The sequence below is a fragment of the Lepidochelys kempii genome, chromosome 2, assembly GCF_965140285.1.
Source record: "Lepidochelys kempii isolate rLepKem1 chromosome 2, rLepKem1.hap1, whole genome shotgun sequence".
Classification (NCBI taxonomy): domain Eukaryota; kingdom Metazoa; phylum Chordata; order Testudines; family Cheloniidae; genus Lepidochelys; species Lepidochelys kempii.
The window spans coordinates 91793594-91812358 of NC_136381.1; the positions used below are offsets into that span (position 1 = coordinate 91793594).

The 18765-nt window shown below is 44.0% G+C and overlaps 1 protein-coding gene across 1 annotated transcript in view; it reads left to right on the forward strand.

The window, feature by feature from the left end:
* CEP192 (centrosomal protein 192) overlaps positions 1-18765 on the forward strand; it is a 206728-nt gene that overhangs the window by 57950 nt on the left and 130013 nt on the right. The window contains exons 18-19 of the mRNA XM_073329624.2: positions 7133-7279; positions 7559-7703. Of these exons, the coding sequence (XP_073185725.2) occupies positions 7133-7279; positions 7559-7703 (292 nt within the window). The remainder of the gene's footprint in view (positions 1-7132; positions 7280-7558; positions 7704-18765) is intronic.

The following is an 18765-nucleotide window of genomic DNA, read 5'->3' on the forward strand; positions in this document are numbered from 1 at the left end:
AGGGCTCTATCCATATCCAGATCGGATCCTGGCAGTCAATAGCACACCCCAAGCACTTTCCCAGGGGAGGCTTTAGTATCTTTTTCTTCCCCAATGTGATTTTTGCCCAGACAGACTTTCTTATCCATTCCATCACTTTTATTTCTTTACAGTCTACCTCATCATTGATATACAATGCTACTCCACCACCTTTGCCTTTATTTCTGTGTTTCCTGAACAGCACATACCCTTCAATACCTGTGTCCAGTCATGACTACTATTCCACCATGTTTCTGTTATCCCTATAATATCTGGTTTCGCTTCTTGCACCAGTAGCTCTAGTTCCTCCATTTTGTTACCTAAGCTCCTCACATTAGTGTACAAACACCTTAATTTTTGCTGTTTGGCCTCGCTCACATTCTTCACCCAATTAGACACAGACATTCTACTGCCAGCATCACCTATTAGACTGGTATGTACACTACCCTTCCTCCTTATATACATTCTCCTACCCATGGCTGTATCCTTTCTTTCTTCATTTTCTTCTCTCTCGATGTTAAAATCTGGCTTGGAGATTACCTGGACATCTCCTAACCATCTCCCCATCAGCCATATGCTCTGAGTCCTGGTGCCGGTCGAGGTGGTCGTCAGCATACAGGTCATGGTCCCATTCGAGATCCAGGTCTTGTTCTGTGACCTCGCAGCACCACTCCTGGCACCGGCCCCAGTCTGCACGCCGCTCAGCTTCCAGGCATCGCATGGCTGACTGGCACCGCTGTACATTGCGGCGCCATTCTTGATCGCAGCATTGTTCCACACTGCGGCACCACTCTACATTGTGGCATGACTATGGCTCACGGCACCCATCCCGTCCATCGAACAGCCGCCACTCGCCCTCTCAGGAGGGTGCATCTCCGGTGCAGTCTTGCGCTGCTCCCCCTTGGCTGTCCCACTCAAGGTTGTCCTTTTGCTCAGGCAGGACATCGGGGGCATCTGAGGCACCCAGATCAGCGGGGAGTTTAAGGCAGGACCCCAGTGGAGGACTTCAGCACCCCAATGGCCACCACAATGGCAGTTTTGGATCCCATGGACGTACCATCAGTCCCAGGGCGTCCCACCCGGAATCCTTCCACCACCCCAATCAGGACCTTGCCTCCCAGAGGCAACTCTGAGCTGCCCACCCCAGGATCTTTTGCAAAACCCGGCTCCAGCACCACATTCACCGACCACGGCTGCACCCAGTACCCATGAGGACCCAACCCTTAATGAACAAGTGGTCACTATGGAGCGACCCTGCTGGCGGTTTCCTCATCGTCGTCCCCTGATGAGGCAGTGGCAAGCACCTCAACATCTGGGTCACCACCCATGGATTATAGGGTGCTGCAGGACCTCCTCTGTCAAGTATCCCTAAATATGAACCTTTAGGTGGAGGAAGTGGTAGAACAGGAGGATCCAGTGGTGGACATCTTGGCACCAGAGGGTCCCTCTAGGGTAGCTTTACTCCTCATAAAGACCATCCAGTCCAATGCAAAGTCCATATGGCAAACTCCCGATACTTCCTCGTTCCCAAAGCGAAGGGGGCCTCAGGCCCATTCTGGACCTGCGAAAACTCAACAAGTTCATAGTCAGCTTGAAGTTCTGCATGGTCTCCCTGAGCACAATCATCCCTTCCCTAGACCCAGGAGATTGGTACGCCACCCTCGATATGAAGGACGCCTATTTTCACATATCCATCATGCCCGCTCACAGACGGTTCCTTTGCTTTGTAGCGAACAAGGTGCACTGCCAGTTCACAGTCCTTCCACAGCACCTTGTGTCTTCACCAAGTGCATGGCAGTTGTAGCAGCTTTTCTCTGTCGCCGCCACAGACGTGACTGGCTCCTCTATGGCTGCTCCTGTCAGCGGGTGGAGAAACAGGTGAATATAGTGAGACACATTCTCCCAACTAGGTCTCATAATCGGTATCAGCAAATCTGTGCTCGCTCCAACTCAAAGAATCGAGTTCATTTGAGCTGTCCTGGACATGACTCAAGCGAGAGCATTCCTGCCAGAGTTGCACCACCTGTCCCCCTCACAAATAATCAGCCTTTCCAGCTTTCCCACCGCTACAGCGAGGCAGTCTCAGCCTGCTAAGCCATATGGTGGCCTGTACATATGTGGTTCAACACGCCAGGCTGTCACTCAGACCCTTGCAAGTATGGCTCGCGTCAGTGAATCGCCTGGGCTGCAACAGTCTGGACACAGTGTTAATTATCCCTCGGCATACCCTCGATTGGCTACAGTGGTGGCTGAATCCTCACGCAGTAGGCGCTGGAGTTTTTTCCACCCCCCAACCCACCCTGACCTGAGTTACAGAAGCTTCTGTGTTGGGCTGGGGAGTGCATTTCGGGAGCTTAACAACTTGGGGCTTGTGGCAAGTAGAGGAACTGGCCCTAAATATCAACATCAAAGAACTCAGGGTGATCTGCCTACCCTGCCAGGCATTCTTGCCTCATTTGCAGGGCCACTGCATAGCGGTGATGATGGACAACACCACGGCTATGTTTTATATAAACAAGCAAGGTGGAGCCCGCTCGTCTCCTCTCTGTCAGAACAACCGCCGATACGGCTACCACTCCTTTCCGACCTCATTATGCAGGACCATGGTCTCCTGCTTCACCCAGACCTTCAGTCCCTCCATCTCACGCCCTGGAGAATCCGTGGCTAAATCAGGCAGAGCTTGCCTGCTCGGATCAGGCAGGTACTTCTGGAAAGCTGCACACCGTCTACTAGGGCCACATACAGGGTGAAACAGAAAAGATTCTCCAGCTCATAGGTGTGCTCATAGGCAGGTTCTCCCATCCCAGTCCAGTATAGAAAGAACGGGGGCTTATCTCATGTACCTAAAGGACCAGCGTCTTGTATTTTAGTTCTCTCAAAAGTCCACTTCTTGGCCTCACATCCAGGCGATTCTGGTTGTTCAGTGTTCGCTAATCCCATTGTGGGATGTTTCTTGATACATCCCCCGATAAAGCACCCCATCCCGGCTTGGGACCTTAACCTAGTCCTCTCCCACTCATGGATCCTCCCTTTGAGCCCATAGCTTCCTGTCCACTCCTTTACCTCTATTGGAAAAGAGCTTTTCTGGTGGCTATCACCTTGGTCCAACATGTGTCTGAGCTGCGGGCCCTCATCTCAGAGCCCCCGTACATGTCTTTTCATAAAGACAAGGTGCAACTTAGACCTCATCCAGCTTTCCTTCTCAAGGTGGTGTCCCGTTTTCATATTAGCCAGGACATATTCCTGCCTGTCTTTTACCCAAAGCTGCACAACAGATCTCAGGAACAAAAACTGCACTCGCTGGATGTCAGGAGAGCGCTCACTTTCTACATCGAGTGAACAAGGCCGTTCCGAAAGACAACTCAGTTGTTTGTTTGCAATAGCAGAACAGATGAAGGGATTACCGTTCTCTTCCCAGCAGATCTCCTCTTGGATCACCTGTTATGACTTGGCAGAAGTTCCTCCACTTGCTATTACAGCTCATTCCACGAGGGCACAGGCCTCGTTGGCAGCCTTTCTAGCCCAAGTACCTCTCCAGGAAATCTGCAGGGCTGCAACATGGTATTCTGTGTGTACTTTCACGTCTCACTACGCCGTCGTTCACCAATTCAGAAATGATGCAGTCTTCGGTAGAGCGGTACTACGGTCAGCAATTTCTCGATTCTGACCCCACCTCCTAGGTAAGGCTTGGGAGTCACCTAACTGGAATTGATATGAGCAAGCACTCGAAGAAGAAGAAAAGGCGGTTACTCACCTTTGTAACTGTTGTTCTTCAAGATCTGTTTCTCATACCTATTCCTTTCCCCACACCTTCCCCTCTGTCGGAGTATCCGGCAAGAAGAAACTGAAGGGGAGTCGGGTCGTATATAGAGCACCATACTGGTGCCACTCCAGGGCTTCATCACCAGCCTGATGGGTAGCTGCTAGGGCAGAAACTTTTGACAGCTGTGCACGCAGTGCGCGTGCATACCTGACCGGAATAGATATGAGCAACACATCTCAAAGAACAACAGTTACAAAGGTGAGTAGCCGTCTTTTTCCTTTGTTTTCTTTCTCAGCTCTTCCTCAGAGGGAGTGTGTGAGAAAGGGCTTGAGGGTACCCCATAAGGAGGAATTCCCAAGTGCTGCTTCCTGGATCCAAGTGGGTTTTTTGCGTTTGGGTGGTGGCAGAGTTACCAAGCCAAGGTCAGAGAAAAGCTGTAACCTTGGGAGTTTAATACAAGCCTGGAGTGGCACGTATTAATTCTTAAAATTTTTGCAGGCCTCCACCTTCTGTACTCAAAGTGACAGAGTGGGGATTCAGCCTTGACAACTTAGGTCAGTGTAACTTTTATGTCGCTTGGGGGGTGGCTTATTCACACCCCTGAGTGACATAAGTTATACTGACATAAGTGACAGTGGTGTAGACACAGCCTTTCAGGGTTATGGGAAATAGGTTGGGATAACTGGTGAGACATAAGCATGTCATTTCCAACAGGGTAGGGCACTGTCTTGGAGTGTAGGCTTTGCTTTGTTCATTTTTTTTCTTTTATGTCATTCCTTCCTCTCTCTCCTTTTGTGCATTTTCCTAGCATTCTTCTTACCACTGGTGGCAGAGAAGCCTGTGGGTTCAGTTCTGTTACTGCTGCTGTGTCTCCTAAAGAACAAAACTATAAGCATCCATGTCTAGGTCTTTTTTCTCCTGTGGGATGGCTTGGAGCTTATAATCGGGGAAGGGGTTGTTCTCTGATTGACTTTTGCAAAAAAGTGATGTTAGTAGAAAATAAGCCTTTCCACCAGACTGTCTGAGCCTTCTAAATTTGCCTTTGCGATATGGACCAAGAATTAAGACTTCCTCAAAACAAAGTCCTTTGTTTAAATGAAAGGACTACATTTCTGAACAGCCCAGGACGAAGTCTTTAAAGGCTTAATTTTTATACTAGGATATGATTATATGAAATTGGATCATCTTGGTTAGCTTGATCTAATGCATTCTGAAATGTTACTGAGAACAGGGCAAGTTTTTAGTTTCGCTAAACTGGACAAATTGAAGCCAACTTGCCAGTTCAGCATGTGCAGAAGTACAACTTGCGTTGGCTATAGCAGTGTTTTAAATAGATTTTAGATTGACCAAGCCAGCTAAGGTGATCTAACATCATACCTTTTTGAGGCATTGTCTTGACTAGGATTTAGAGACTCAGTTTAGAGAGAGGTGTAACCATTTTTCTGTCTATTATAGTCTTCTCTACAAATTCCTCATCCCATCCCAAATGCCTGTTTCAAGATAGTGAGATATTTTTTAGGCTAAGGGTTCAGGGTCCTCTGAAGACTTCTGGAAGAAGGAGCTCTTCAACTGTGACTAAGCAAATTTATAGTGGACTGTCAACTCTACTGTAGTTAAGGTTCAGACCAGCTTTCTGTTTAAAGCTCAATTCCTAGGTCCTTTAAAATCTACATGGTTGCTTGAATTGCCTTGAAATTTGATGTGCCCCATGGGGCCTGCAGGATAGAGGTAATGATCCAAATAATTTCATCAGGGGATTCCGAAGATACAGCCGCCTGAAAAAAAAAAAAAAGGCTTTTTTGAAGGCTCATGGTTTTTACCAACATATTTTTTTAAGAAGATAAGATTCAAACCAGAGCTGTGATCATTGCATCAGAGTCTCAGTTGCTTGAGAGTTGACCCCTAAGACTGCATGCCACCTAGTAGCCCTTTGGAGAAGCAAAATTCACATGATTAGCAAAAGTTTAAGCACACCTAACACTTTTGAACTAAACTGAGTATGTTGAGCATGCATAGAGGCACAAGAGTGTTTGTAGCCTTGAAAGCTTCACAGAAGCTGGGGAGAGCTCAAGGGTCCTTTGTGTCAATAGTGTGGCACAGAGCTGGCCTTGCTAATGGGATTGTCAGCAGTGAGGTGTGGCATGAGAGCAGTCTGTGAATGACAGGTTAGTGGAAGTATAATGTTAAATGGAATCCTATAAGGGTGGGGGGCTGTAAGATTTAACAAGTGTGCAGTTGTTTCTGGGGAGAAAGCTTAGTGTTTTGAGTCTAGAACAGGTGTAGGCAGCTCCTGTTCAGTACAGCTTACCTAAAAATGGTAAAATAACTATCACTTTTAATCCCAGGAGTCTCTGGGGACTGTATGCCATTCAAACTAACATTGGGGAAATCAATCAGGGCTTGTCTGATTTTTCTGAATGCAGAGGAAAATTTCCCTTACAGGAAGCTATCCTTCCTCTGAAACTACCTATTACCCACGAATTACTTGCCTTTATGACCTTAGTTTTTAATTTAACAGTCCCTACAATGTCTCTTGTCTCATAGTAGTGGTTAAGCCTGTTTCCTATTCTTTCCATTTTCATCTTAGACAAAGTCTCCCATTCCATTTTTCCACATTTACCTTGGCTTGATATTTAAAGGTCTTTGAAGTAACTTAAGAACATTTTCATATTCTAAAAGGCTTTGAATCATTTGTTCAGTATATTGGGGGGCACAGGAAGGCCATTACAGTCTCCAAGTGCACATCTTCATGTTGTTTAAGGCAGTATTTTGGACATCTCTCTACCCCCAGAAAGAGAAATCCCTTCTTGGGGGAATTAAAGGCTGCTCCAGGGAAGGGTGTGCACACTACCTTACAGTAACTACAGAACAGTCAACTGGCCCTATTTCATGTTTCATTATGTTGAATGTTGCTGCACTTGCTGATTCAGCATTTAGAATGACATTACTGTTAAATAGCTCTACTTAGGGTTCTGTGAGGATGGAATGAGAATATTTGAAGAAACTCAATTAGCAGACAAGCAAAAACCTTGCTGATCTACCAAGCCTTGTTCCACTGCTTTTCTAAAGTTTAAGGAAATGCATGTTTGTTTGTTTTTTGCACAGTATTTTCGTAATATTTACCACATTAATCTGCAAGACCCTTAGCTAAAGAATCTTGTAATATTTGTCTGCAGAAACTATTGTAGTTGTAATATCAGATTATCATCGGGGATTATAACACAAAAGTGAACAGTGTACTTCTGGTCAAAGGAGGTACTTTGATTCACACAATTCAATATTATGGAGGCAGTGACTGTTTAAGAATAATCAAATGTTACTAGAGCTGAATTCTAAATGTTAATGTGTTAGGAGAATTTCCAAATGCCTCACATTCACCAAGCTGCCTCAGGAATGGATTCTGCAACTGCTAGTGATGAAGATTCACATGAATTGGAGGAAGCTGGATATCATGTACAAAGAGAACCATTCTTCTTGCCAAAAATGGTAAGACAACTGGTATGTACGACTGTTTGACGACTAAATCTTATTAAACTGTCTTCTTTGGTATCTAAATAACCTCCTTTGGAACCGAAGTCTGAAAGTAAGTTTGAAAGCTGATAAGTGACTAAGCTAACAGAGGGATAGTACTTTTCCTCATCAGAAAGTTTATTAAAATTGAATAACTCTTAATCTTAAATATTTGCACAACAGATGTTGTTTTGTAAATGGTTTACTGTTAACTTGAACAACTCTGTAGATGTACCTGTTGTAGCTCTGCACCTATTTCTTCAACAGATAAGCGAAACTGACAAGCCAAGTTTTAGACCTGGACTAGAAGGCAGTAGTTCTGATGAGACTTCTGATGGAACAGTCGCCAATAATTCCAAAATAGAATACAGTCAGTCTGCAGAGGATCAGGTTATTGGTTTACCGGTAACAGGTATGTGTATTTCATAGTTGTGTACTTCTTTTTGGTAAGTTTGGAGCTTATGTTCATAAATTGCTAATGCGTACTACTTGAAAACTTTGTCACAGGGAAGACACTAAAATATAGTTGAGATTTCACTTCCTTTTCAACCTCCTTTTTAAAAAAAAAAAAAAGGCTAGGCAACTCTCCCCGAAAAATGAATACAGAAAATTAGTGTGACTACCTAAATCAAAATAAAAATGGATTGACCTCAATGTTACTCCATGTGTCTTGTAATTTAGAATCTTCCCAAAACAGTATTTTTACTAATTTAAAATGATAAACAGTTATGGTTCCAGAACTTCTCTGGTGACTAAGTACTCAGCTGTGTCCATCCACTTTTTGAGGCTGGGGAAAACAAAGCCCACAATGAGTAAACTTAGCAAACTGGGACAGTGATAGAGCACTCTTAAAGGTTGTTCATCCAAGAAATCAAGTTATATAGAAGGTTTTGGAATTCAATTGGTGCTGGGCATTCTTGCTGGGAAGGAGATGGGGGTAAAAAAGCACAAAATACACATTTTCTTAAGGTTAGCTCTCAATAGTTCAGTTCCTATCCCTCACCTCAATCTTGTCTGGCAAAGTTTTTAGTTAGCAATTTAAGAACATTCAGATCCTGAATCTGAGGAATTATATCCCTTCCATAACTCGCTTGTTTTAGGGCCTGATTCAAAACACTCCTGTTAACTTAATGGGCTTTGGATCAGAACAGAGTCCATTCATGGGTGGAGCAGCCATTTCTGCTGAGCTAATCCACTAAATCATTTTGGATGCCTGATAAGTGAAGGACTATTGGGCTGATCCGATGAAGGATACAATGTTCATCTGGCCAAAGATGTCCGGTTTGATGCTGCTGTCAAGACAGTGGACTGATTTTTGGGGATCATTTCCTTTTCTTTCGTCCTTTTGGCAACTCCTTTCTTTTTTTGAGGCTGCACAGAGTGCAGTTACTACTGACCAATGAGTCTTAAAAGTTATCTAGAAGGGACATGCAAGTCAACTCCTCTGCCATCTCCTGTCTCTCTTCAGGGACCCCTCTCAGAATTGCCTGCTGCGTTCAGAGGGACTCTTTTTTTTCTGTTGGGTGCAGAGGAGATGATGCCTCAAGTTCTGCAGCAAGGGATTCTATTCCCATTACTTCATTATTCAGAAGAAGAAAGGAGGATGTTATCCTGTTCATTTGTCACTTCAGGTGTCCGATGTTCATCCTTTCTTCTATAATCCCCACTTTAGATCCCATGAATTTTCATGAATTTTCAGTTTGTAGATACTTCCATGTGTGCATTCGTTCAGCTAACAAATATCTGTTCTTCATGGTCAATGACCTTCACTATCCGTTCAGAATCTGACTATTTGGACTGTCAACATCTCCAAGGGTTTTTACCAAATCTCTCTTGGTGGTAGCAACTCACCTGAGGAGACAAGGCCTTTACTTGTACCCATATCTTGATAACAGGTTGATTCGGGGGCCACTGATCGCAGCAGGTCACAAAAGGAGGTTCAAATAGTTGTCCATCTATTCTCTTGGCTAGGCCTGAGGCTTAATACAGCCAAAATCCACCTTCATCCCAACCATTTTATAGTTTATATGGGTAGTGGTGGATGCCATAGCTGTAAAAGCGTACCTTCCTCAAGGAAAGTTTTGCGCATTGTCATTTCACTTCACACCACTCTTCTCTGCCAAAAATCTCAGTGAAGAGTCTGCCTCAGTTTGCTGTGACACATGTTTTTGTGACTCTGTGTGCAAGGAGGAGTCTCTACCCTCTTTAAGGATGGGTGAAATCTGTTTACCAGCTGATCAGGCACAGCATGGACTTACCTGTAGAGGTCCCACAAAAGTGCTGGAATCTCTGCTGTGGTGGACAGACCTTTAAAATGTCTGCTATGGTGTAATGTTTTAATTCTCTCCCCCGCCCCTCAAACCCTTGTTACAGACTCATTCAAACAGGGCTGAGGCATCTAGACAACCTTTAAGTATAGGTCCTGTGGTCCCGGGAGGAGCATGTTGCACATAATCATACTAGAATTCAGGGTTATCCCTCATGCAGGGCATCACAACCCAAATCCTGATGAACAGTAGTGTGTTACAGAAACAGATGGAGTGAGATTGTCTCCCTTAAATCAGGAAGTGGTATTGGTCCATCCTTCTTCATCTTCATCCTAATGGTCTTTCACTTACCAGGCATCCAAAACGATTTAGTGGATTAGCTCAGCAGAAATGGCTGCGCCACCTATAAATGGAATCTTGGAACTGCATCCTTGATCAGAACTTCCTAGAGTGGTGGGTCCCCACCACCACAGATCTTTTTGTGTTGACTTCGGTAGCATAGTGTCCTATATTTTTGCTTCTGGGGAGAAGTCTGAGTTCTCTGGCAAATACATTCCTGATTCAGTCAGAGGAGAACTCCTATATGTTTACTCCCATCTTGTTAAATCCCAGAATCCCGAGGAAAGTATGACAGGACAGGGGCCAGCTGATATTTCTGGCATTGGTGCATCAGTTCCGGTACTCCAGTGGGATACTCCTGACACTCTCCCCCACTTCCAAACTTTCCAGGCATCATTTCTCAGAACCAGGGTTGTATTTGGACCAGGCAACTCAGTATCTAACAGCATGAAGACTAGCTGGCTAGCTGTTGACAGGAGCTGTTCCAAGCCAGTAAAGGACATTTTGACACAGTACAGGAAGGGTTCTAAAAGACTGACGCAGAGCTAAGTGGAGGTTTTTTTCAGTGTGGTCAATTAAAAGATCTCTTCAACCCATGGATTCCTCTTTCCTTGGACAATCTACTGTCTTTGAAGCACTCAGGTCTGTCTGTTAGCTCTGTTGCAGTGCACTTACTGTCACCACATCATCCACCTTTTGAGGATCATTCAGTTTTTCCTGCCCCACTGTATTAGGGTTTCAGGTGGGTCTGCTTCATATGTTTCCACCAGTCAATGGGTCCTTTCTTACCTAAGACTTGAATGTGGTGCTTCTATCATTGATATAACCTCTTTATTTAACCTATGTCATGTTCATTGTACCACCTTTCCATTAAGGCAGTGTTTTTGGTGGCTATTAATTTGGCTCACTGTGTATGAAATCCAGCTGTTGGTAGGAGGCCCTGTATACACCATATTTCCCAAGGACAGTGTTGTTGTTCTACTGTGTCTGAAACTTTTACCAGAAGTGGTTTCAGATTTTTCTTATTTAGCAATTTATATACTTACCTGTGTTTTTGTTCCTAATTCTCATAGTTGTTCTGCATTGGCTATGTTCGGACACTGAATGTTCTTAGATTGTCTTTTTGACTGTGAACAGCACAGACATTTTGTAAATAGGCGCTTTGTGACTTTTGAAAATCAATCTGAGGCAAACTGTTTCCTCTCAGACTCTTGAAGTGGGTCTCAAACAGTAGTAGGGTCTCCAATGTGTTGAACAAACAACCTCCTCTCATGTTAGGTTGTCGTCTGTGAAGGAACATTAATCCACACCATGTAGAGTCGAGCACAGGAGTTTATTACACACAGCGCTGGCGGAGTGTCACTTTCCTTATTAGGCTCAGAGACGCTGCAGAACAGTTAATTACAATAGATTATATTGGGTGCTCGTTGGGAGGAGAGAAGCGACAGCTATGGGTTTTCCCAAGCCCCTGGATTGGTTCTAGCAGCAAGACAAGATAAGCACAATAAGCCAATGGTCTAAAAGATTACATAATGGCTCTACCCTAGACTAAAATTAACATATTGCTGACACATAAGTAATTGCCCCCAAACTGTGTCTATTAAAGTGTACAGGTTAAATCAAAATTTTGGGGTCCAGGGGAATGAGGTAGCAGCTCTCCTGGTTGACCAACAGGTACATTCCTGGAGATTCAAAGCACAAAAGCAGTAATTAGTACTTAACAATAACAATTGTTTATAAGTTTATCCTTGCATTTCTGTGGGCTAGGATTGGCATACATCTGAGAGAGAGGAGGGTATCATAACTCGTGTCAGTCATATTAGGCCTCTCCCCAAACTCTGTCTGGGATCTGAGGGGTATTGTACCACTATCTCCTCCCTGCATTAGGGAGTAACCATGAGGCCTTTCTCAGCGCTTCATGTGTCTTTACCTCGTGGTAAGGACGCCCAGTTACACTCTGAGTTATGCTGACTCCGCGTACTGACTTGAAACACAGAAGGTTATCTGTTTACCCCAGCTTTCTCTTAGCCATGTATTGCTCTCTGTTAGCCAGCCCCCATGGCCCAGGCCAAGCTGTGGACTCCGGGTCTGTATGAAAAGTTCTGAGCAGAAACTGTAGTTAAGATCTTACATCCACAGCAAATGGATTTTGGCCCTTCAGTCTGCTAAAGGTCAGGTAACCTCAGTAGTAGCATGCTTCCATGGGATTCCCTCTTTCAGAAATTTATAGGTAAGCTACTTGGGGTTTGTCATACGTTCACTAATCGTTACTTCATTGTTCAGCCTGTAGAAGAGACCCAGTTTGGCAAGCTGCCCTACAGTTATTTAGATAGGACTCCTATCACTTTCCTCCTCTAGGAGGTAAATTGATGGGATCCATGTAGAAAATACTAAAAGAGAAGACCATTATTTACGTTACAGCAGCTGTTTCTTCAAGATGCTTTTGGCCAGATAGATCCCACAACCTATCCTCCTCCTCTGTTGACACAGAGCACGGTATAGTTTTGGTGAGGGTCCTGACTGGTGGTTGGGAGACTCTGCCTTGTATATCTTCGCTAGAAGTGGCGCAAATGTGGATGTGCAGCTACTGCAAATGCTGCTGGCCAAAAGGATTCTATGTCCATTTGCATAGGATGTATGCACTGCAGTAGGATACGTGTGGACAAGAGCATCCTGAACAACAGTTACTGTAAGGTAACTATTTATTTTTTCTCTTATGTCCTAAAACTAAGTTGGGGAAAAAATGGATTGTCTCCCTTTGCTTTATTTAGTATTAAATATCTTTCCTTCTGTGAAAAATCAATTACTATCACTACTGTCAGTACTTAAATGTTTATCTTTTATATTGTCCTCATAGGAATTTTGTAGCTCCTTTCTGTGTAAATGGATCTAATGTCCAGCTCTTTGAGTGCCTGCACGTCGATTGCACTTCAGTTGTATGCACACCCAATGCCACAGAGTCAAAGATTTTTTTTCCCTTAGCTGTAGCTGTCAGTGTGGTACACATGTTCTCTATTGCCTTCTGCTGCTGTATGATGGTTTAAAGGGGGGAGCAGCCCCAGACCTCACCTCAGTTCTTTCTTACTGCCCTGATCAGTAGTCGGAGTGCTTTGTCTTGCTTTTGAGAGTTTTTCCCCTTACAGGGAATTTTATCTTCTTTCAGTAAATAGTTTGTGGTATTTATTAAATTAGTATAGGTTTTCTTTATTTTTCTTTATTTCTCGCAGTGTTGGTTCTCTCATTTACCAGGTGACTGATGCCTGGTACCAGGTTATGCCTTTGTCTCCAGGGTTTAAGTCTTGTGTAGGATGCAAGAAATCTGTGCTGGTGAGTGACCCTCATTCCAGCTGCCTAAAGTACCTCAGCATGGGTAGCATTAGAGACCACTGCCAAATTTGCAGGGATTTCAAATCCCAAACAAAAAAGGACAGAGGTGAAACTGACACCTCCTCATAGAGCCCACTCTGTGTCCATCTTCTGAACCTTCTCACTTGGGGCACACACTGAGTTCTTCAGTATCGATGAGTTGTGTCCCTCCAGACACTGCGTCAGAATCTCGGCAATAATCCCCTTTCCTGGTGCCAAGAAAGAAGCACCAACCTCTTTGCATCAGAAGTTGTTGACTCCAGTACTGGTGCCCTGGCTGTTGAGACCAACTTCCACGCATGGTACTGTCTGTTTCTATGCAACATCATCTGCACCAGAAAAATCTTTTGGTACCAATGCTGCTGAAGGCCTATGCAGCAGGAAAAGACCTACTTTGCCTTTTGGTGCTGGACTCCCCAATGGTACCAACACAGCTTGGGCAGTACTGGTGTATCCTCAGGCTCCAGTTATGGACTTAACCTCTGGGTCTTGATCGGGCCTTGGTACAATGGGCGGCTAAAGCCTCAGGGCATCTGGTGTCGTCTTGAATGGTGCAGTCCAGGGGTAAATCCATCATCATGTCCCTAGTAGCGATATCTCTAGTGTGATGTCCCCAGACCTTCACACCACCTGGCACAGTACCACAGTGGTTGGGCTATTCAGGGTTCATCTGGGAGTGTGAGCTGGGCTCATATGCCTCTCCTTCCTGAGACAGACAGCGGCACTCCCATTCTTCTTTATTGAGGGTGTTTTGTTATTGGTACCCACTGGATGTCTAGAGACAGGAACCTTTGTTTCCAGTAAAGCCCAGGGTATGGCATAACTGCTGCAATCTTCGCGGGTTCCTCAGACTTTTAGATCTCCTAGCAGGAGGGATGCTAGTTCACATGAGGAGGTCCAGGACGCTTTTGTTGCTACCTATGTCAGTTCCAAGCAAAACCCTCATGGCTTGCAAATTTCAGAACCTCCATCCTGTGCAGTGCAGGAGTATCAACCTCTGTCTCCTTTGTGTTCTTCCTCGTCACCAAATGATACCATAGGTCCTTGGGGTACCGCAACTGTCCACGATGTCTACAGGGCTTACCAAGATCTTTTAAAGAGAGTAGCTACGTATCTTGATATCCCTGTTAAGGTGGTCCAGGAGATTTCTCATAGACTTGTGGATGTTCTGGGTTCGGCAGGCAGAACTATGCTAGAAGGCCATATTAATGACAACATACTAGAGCCTGCCAAATCCTTGTGGCAGATGCCATCTTCTCTGCATCCGACAGCTAAAAGAACAGAGAGGATGTACCATGTCTGTTTTCAAGGATATGAGCATTATACCCATATAATATATATATATATATATATATATATATATATATATATATATATATATATATATATATATACATATATATACATATATATACATATACCCATCCTTCTCAAGGTTCCGTAGTTCTTTCAGCAGTGGATGAAAGAGTGCGTCAGGGTTGTCCCTCTTCTGACCCAAAGGACAAAGAGGTAACGAAGTTGCACCTGTTTGGTAGAAAAATTTATTCTGCATCTTGTCTACAATTCCACATTGCTAATCCACAAGCATTATTGAATAGATACATCTCCCTCTCGGACAATATGCTTAAGTTCTCAGACCAGTTGCCAGAGGATGCCAGACAGGAATTCCAGGCTCAGTTAGATGAGTGCAAGATGATTGCTCGCACCTCTCTGCAATCATCCTTAGGTGGGGCAGATTCAGGGGCCGGAGCCCTGGCATCTGCAATATGTGCAGATGTTCATGGCTTCAATCCTCAGGCTGTCAGTGGGAGGTCTAGCAGCCTGTGCATGATCTCCTTTTTGAAGGTTCTATCTTTTTTTCGCAGAAATTGGATGAGATGTTCCACGGTCTCAAAGATTCAAAAGCCTTGTTGAAATTGTTGAGAATTGGCACGCCTTTCCCTAAAAGAAAGCAATTCTGGCTTAATCTCTGCAGAGATACCTACCTTTCCCACTGAGACAGCCTGATTAATATAGAAAACAAGATGAAACTGGAGAAGATGAACTCTTTCACTTCAGCTGGTTCTCCCCGACTGTTAGGAAATCCCCAATAGTCTGTGTGCCTGCTTTGTCAAAGTACCAGATTGCAATGTACCAGTTTCTCAATCCCTTTTTCTTTTGTAGAAGATTACCCATTTCCTATGTGCTTGGTCCCATATTACCACAGTTTGATAAATCCTAAGTCCTGTGAAACAGGGATACACCTTGCAGTTTATTTCTTCTCCACACACCATGTTCCTCTTTAGGGACCACTCATGAAGATGTCTTCATCTGAAAAGTGCGGTCTCTTTTCAGTTTGAGAGCTACTGAAGAGGTTCCCACTCTTAAGCGAAAGAGAGGTTTCTATTCACGCTATTTCCTGATTCCAAAGGCAAAAGGAGGTCTTGGCACCAGCCTTGACTGGAAAAATTTGAACAAATGTTTTGCATGGTCACCCTAGACTTCGTTATCTCCCTCACTGGGTCCCGGCAAATGGTACGCTACCCTCAACTTGAAGGATGGATATTTTCATGTGGCAATCCATCAAAGCTGCAGGAGAGTCCTAAGATTTCTGGTCATCAGCACCCATTATCAGTTTACCTTTGGCCTGTCTGCTGCCCCACAAGTGTTTACAAAATGCATGGTGGTAGCTGTGTTCCTAAGGAAAGCAGGGGTGCAAGTATTTCCTTACCTAGATGACTGGCTGATACAAGGTCAATCCAAGCTCCAAGGAGTAGACAGTGTGTTCAAGATCCAACACAACGTCAGTGTTCTGGGGCTGATTAATGAAGATAAGTCAGCCTTCTACCCAGTTCAGAAATTAGAATTTATAGGAGTGATCCTGGATTCTATAGTAACCAGAGTGTTTGTACATCAAGCCAGATTCTAGACCTTGTTAAACATTTCTATAGATCTCCAAGCCCATCTATTTACAACAATAAGAAACTGCCTCAGACTACTGGGCACGTGGCCTACTTACATGTATGTGGTTTGGTATGGCAGACTTCGTCTCAAAGTTGCAGTTGCAAGGCTGGTTGAAGTTATGTACTTTCTGGCTAGTCACCCATTGGGCATGCTGATTTGAGTGTCTGCAGGAGTGCTGTACACGTTGGACTGGCGGCTGGATCTGGCCAAAATATGTATGGGAGTTCCATCTGCCCTGCCCTTTTATCCATGTTGACTCTGTTCACAGATGCTTTTCTAGGTTGGAGAGCTCACTAGGAAACCTACCAACTCAGGGTCTATGGTTTCATCAAGGTTTGGCTCTCCACATAAATGTGCGGGAGTTGCAGGCAATGCATCTGGCCTGTCAGGATTTTCGTCCTCACAGAGGCCACTGTTGAAGTTCTGTGTGAACAGAGGGAGGGGCCACATCAGACCACGTTTGTCAGAAGGCAATACATCTTTGGAAGTTTTGTATGTCCAAAGTAAATCACGTAAAGGCTTCCTACCTTTCTGGTGTTCAGAACAGCTTGGTGGATCACCTGAGCAGATCACTGGGACTGGGGGGAAATCATGAATGGTCCCTTAGCTCAGATATTGTGAGATTCACTTTTCAAAGATGGGGTATTCCTCACTTAGACTTGTTTTTGCTCCTTGGTTGGTTAACCTTTTAAAAAATAAATAAATAAATTGAGGAATCAATTCCTTGAAGCTAGACAGGTCATTGGGTTCTCTTCTTAGGGATTCCTACCACTTGAACATTCCTTGATCTCATCTAATTCTTCTAGGTTTTTTCTGTCTGTAAAGACAGTTTTTGAGGTTAGTGTCACTGTTTTTTTTTACAACTTCTGTGTGATCTATTGCTAACTCTAATCTCATATTTATTAGATATGGTCTCTGTTATCTAATCATAATTTAGATTTTTGTAATGAACATACTTCATGATACAGTTATAAATCAAAAGAATCCAATACATTTTTATTTGCTTCCCGTGCTTTATGCCCTTCTATTTTAAGATGGTTTAGGCGTATTTTGCTATAGCCTTGAGACAATGACTTAAAGAAATGTCCCTCTACTTTCTCTCTTCCCTTTCTAACTAACTAACTTTTATGCATATTTGTAACACTTTTTTGTTTGACAAATTTTCAATTTTCTATAGCATATTAGGATTTTTCTCTTTTTGGCTGGGCACTTAATTGGGTAGTTCTAATGTGTCCTTTTCTCAGTGCTAGGGCCTTTCTTAGTTTCTAATTTTTAATTGCTTAACTTTGTCAGATTACTTTGCATGAAACTTATCAAGGGTTTTGACCCAGAAGTAGCTTTTTATAGAAATCTTTGTGACTGAGATACTCATGTAACTTTAATTCAACCACTTCCTGATTAGAGTGTTTAACTGTAGCTGTTGGTGTGGTTATAAACATGACTTCAAAAATTTACCCAACACCTACTAGCCCAAGTAATAAGTCTGCTTGCTATGTCAAAGTATGTGGGTGCCTTGAGTTACACCTCTTCTGCTTAGTCTTTTGTTGACTAGGTTGGGCCTGAACAGTAGTCTCCTGGTAGCTTAAGTCTTGACGCGTTCCCCCAGTAATGTTGCCCCCTCCATATACCAATCAGTTAATGGTGGGCCACCCTAATAACTAATCCTGGGCTGCCTCCCCTCAATAGGGCTAACTTTGGTAGGCTCTGCCCAGAGCCTTCCTCTGGATGGGGAAGGGCAGAGGTGTCTCCTTCTTGGAACATACCCCCAGCCTGCCCAAATACAGGGAACAACAGACTGAGGAACAGAATCCACAGCCATCCAAAAACCAGCAGTGGTGGGTACCCTGCCTTTCATTGTAGCAGGGCCCTCTTTTCTAAGGAGTTGGCCCTGTTAACAGCACCCTAATAGACAGAAGAGTCTTAAGGTTTAAGGGAGTCCCTACCATACTAGCTAAGATTTCTGCATGTGGGGCTCTGAGGGAGGCAGAAGTAAGTGCAGTGAGATACAGTCATCTGCTGGGGTGGTGGTGTGTCATTAAGGGGCTCCCACATGCGCACAGACCTTGGATGGGGTAGGTTGGATCCCTAAGGCCCTCTACTACAATGGTGAGCATCCATCTAGTACACCTTACTCTGGCTGCTCTACCCTTAGCTCCTCTAATAGTGGCAGTACTGGCTGTCTCTGCATACTTAGTAAGACATTACTGCATTAGTTGCATTCAGTTCATGTTCCATAACAGCATAAAGCTTGAGCAGTTTTTTAAATAAATTAAACTGCAGAAGGTGATGATGCTTGCCTGGCAAAAATGTCTACTTGTCAGTTCTGCTTATAATGCATGCTTTAGACTCATTTACAGACTGTAAATTTTAATAGAATCACTTGATTTGCACCTGCAAATAGCTTGTTTGAGCAACTTGCCTAGTAACCTAACCTTCAAAAATCATACTCTTGCAAATAGTTCCAACTTCAGGATTATTTCCTTAGTAGACAGAATGGACAGAGAAACGGCAACCATTGTTCAGACTGAGACTCAAAAGCAGTAAACTAAAAGGCAAATT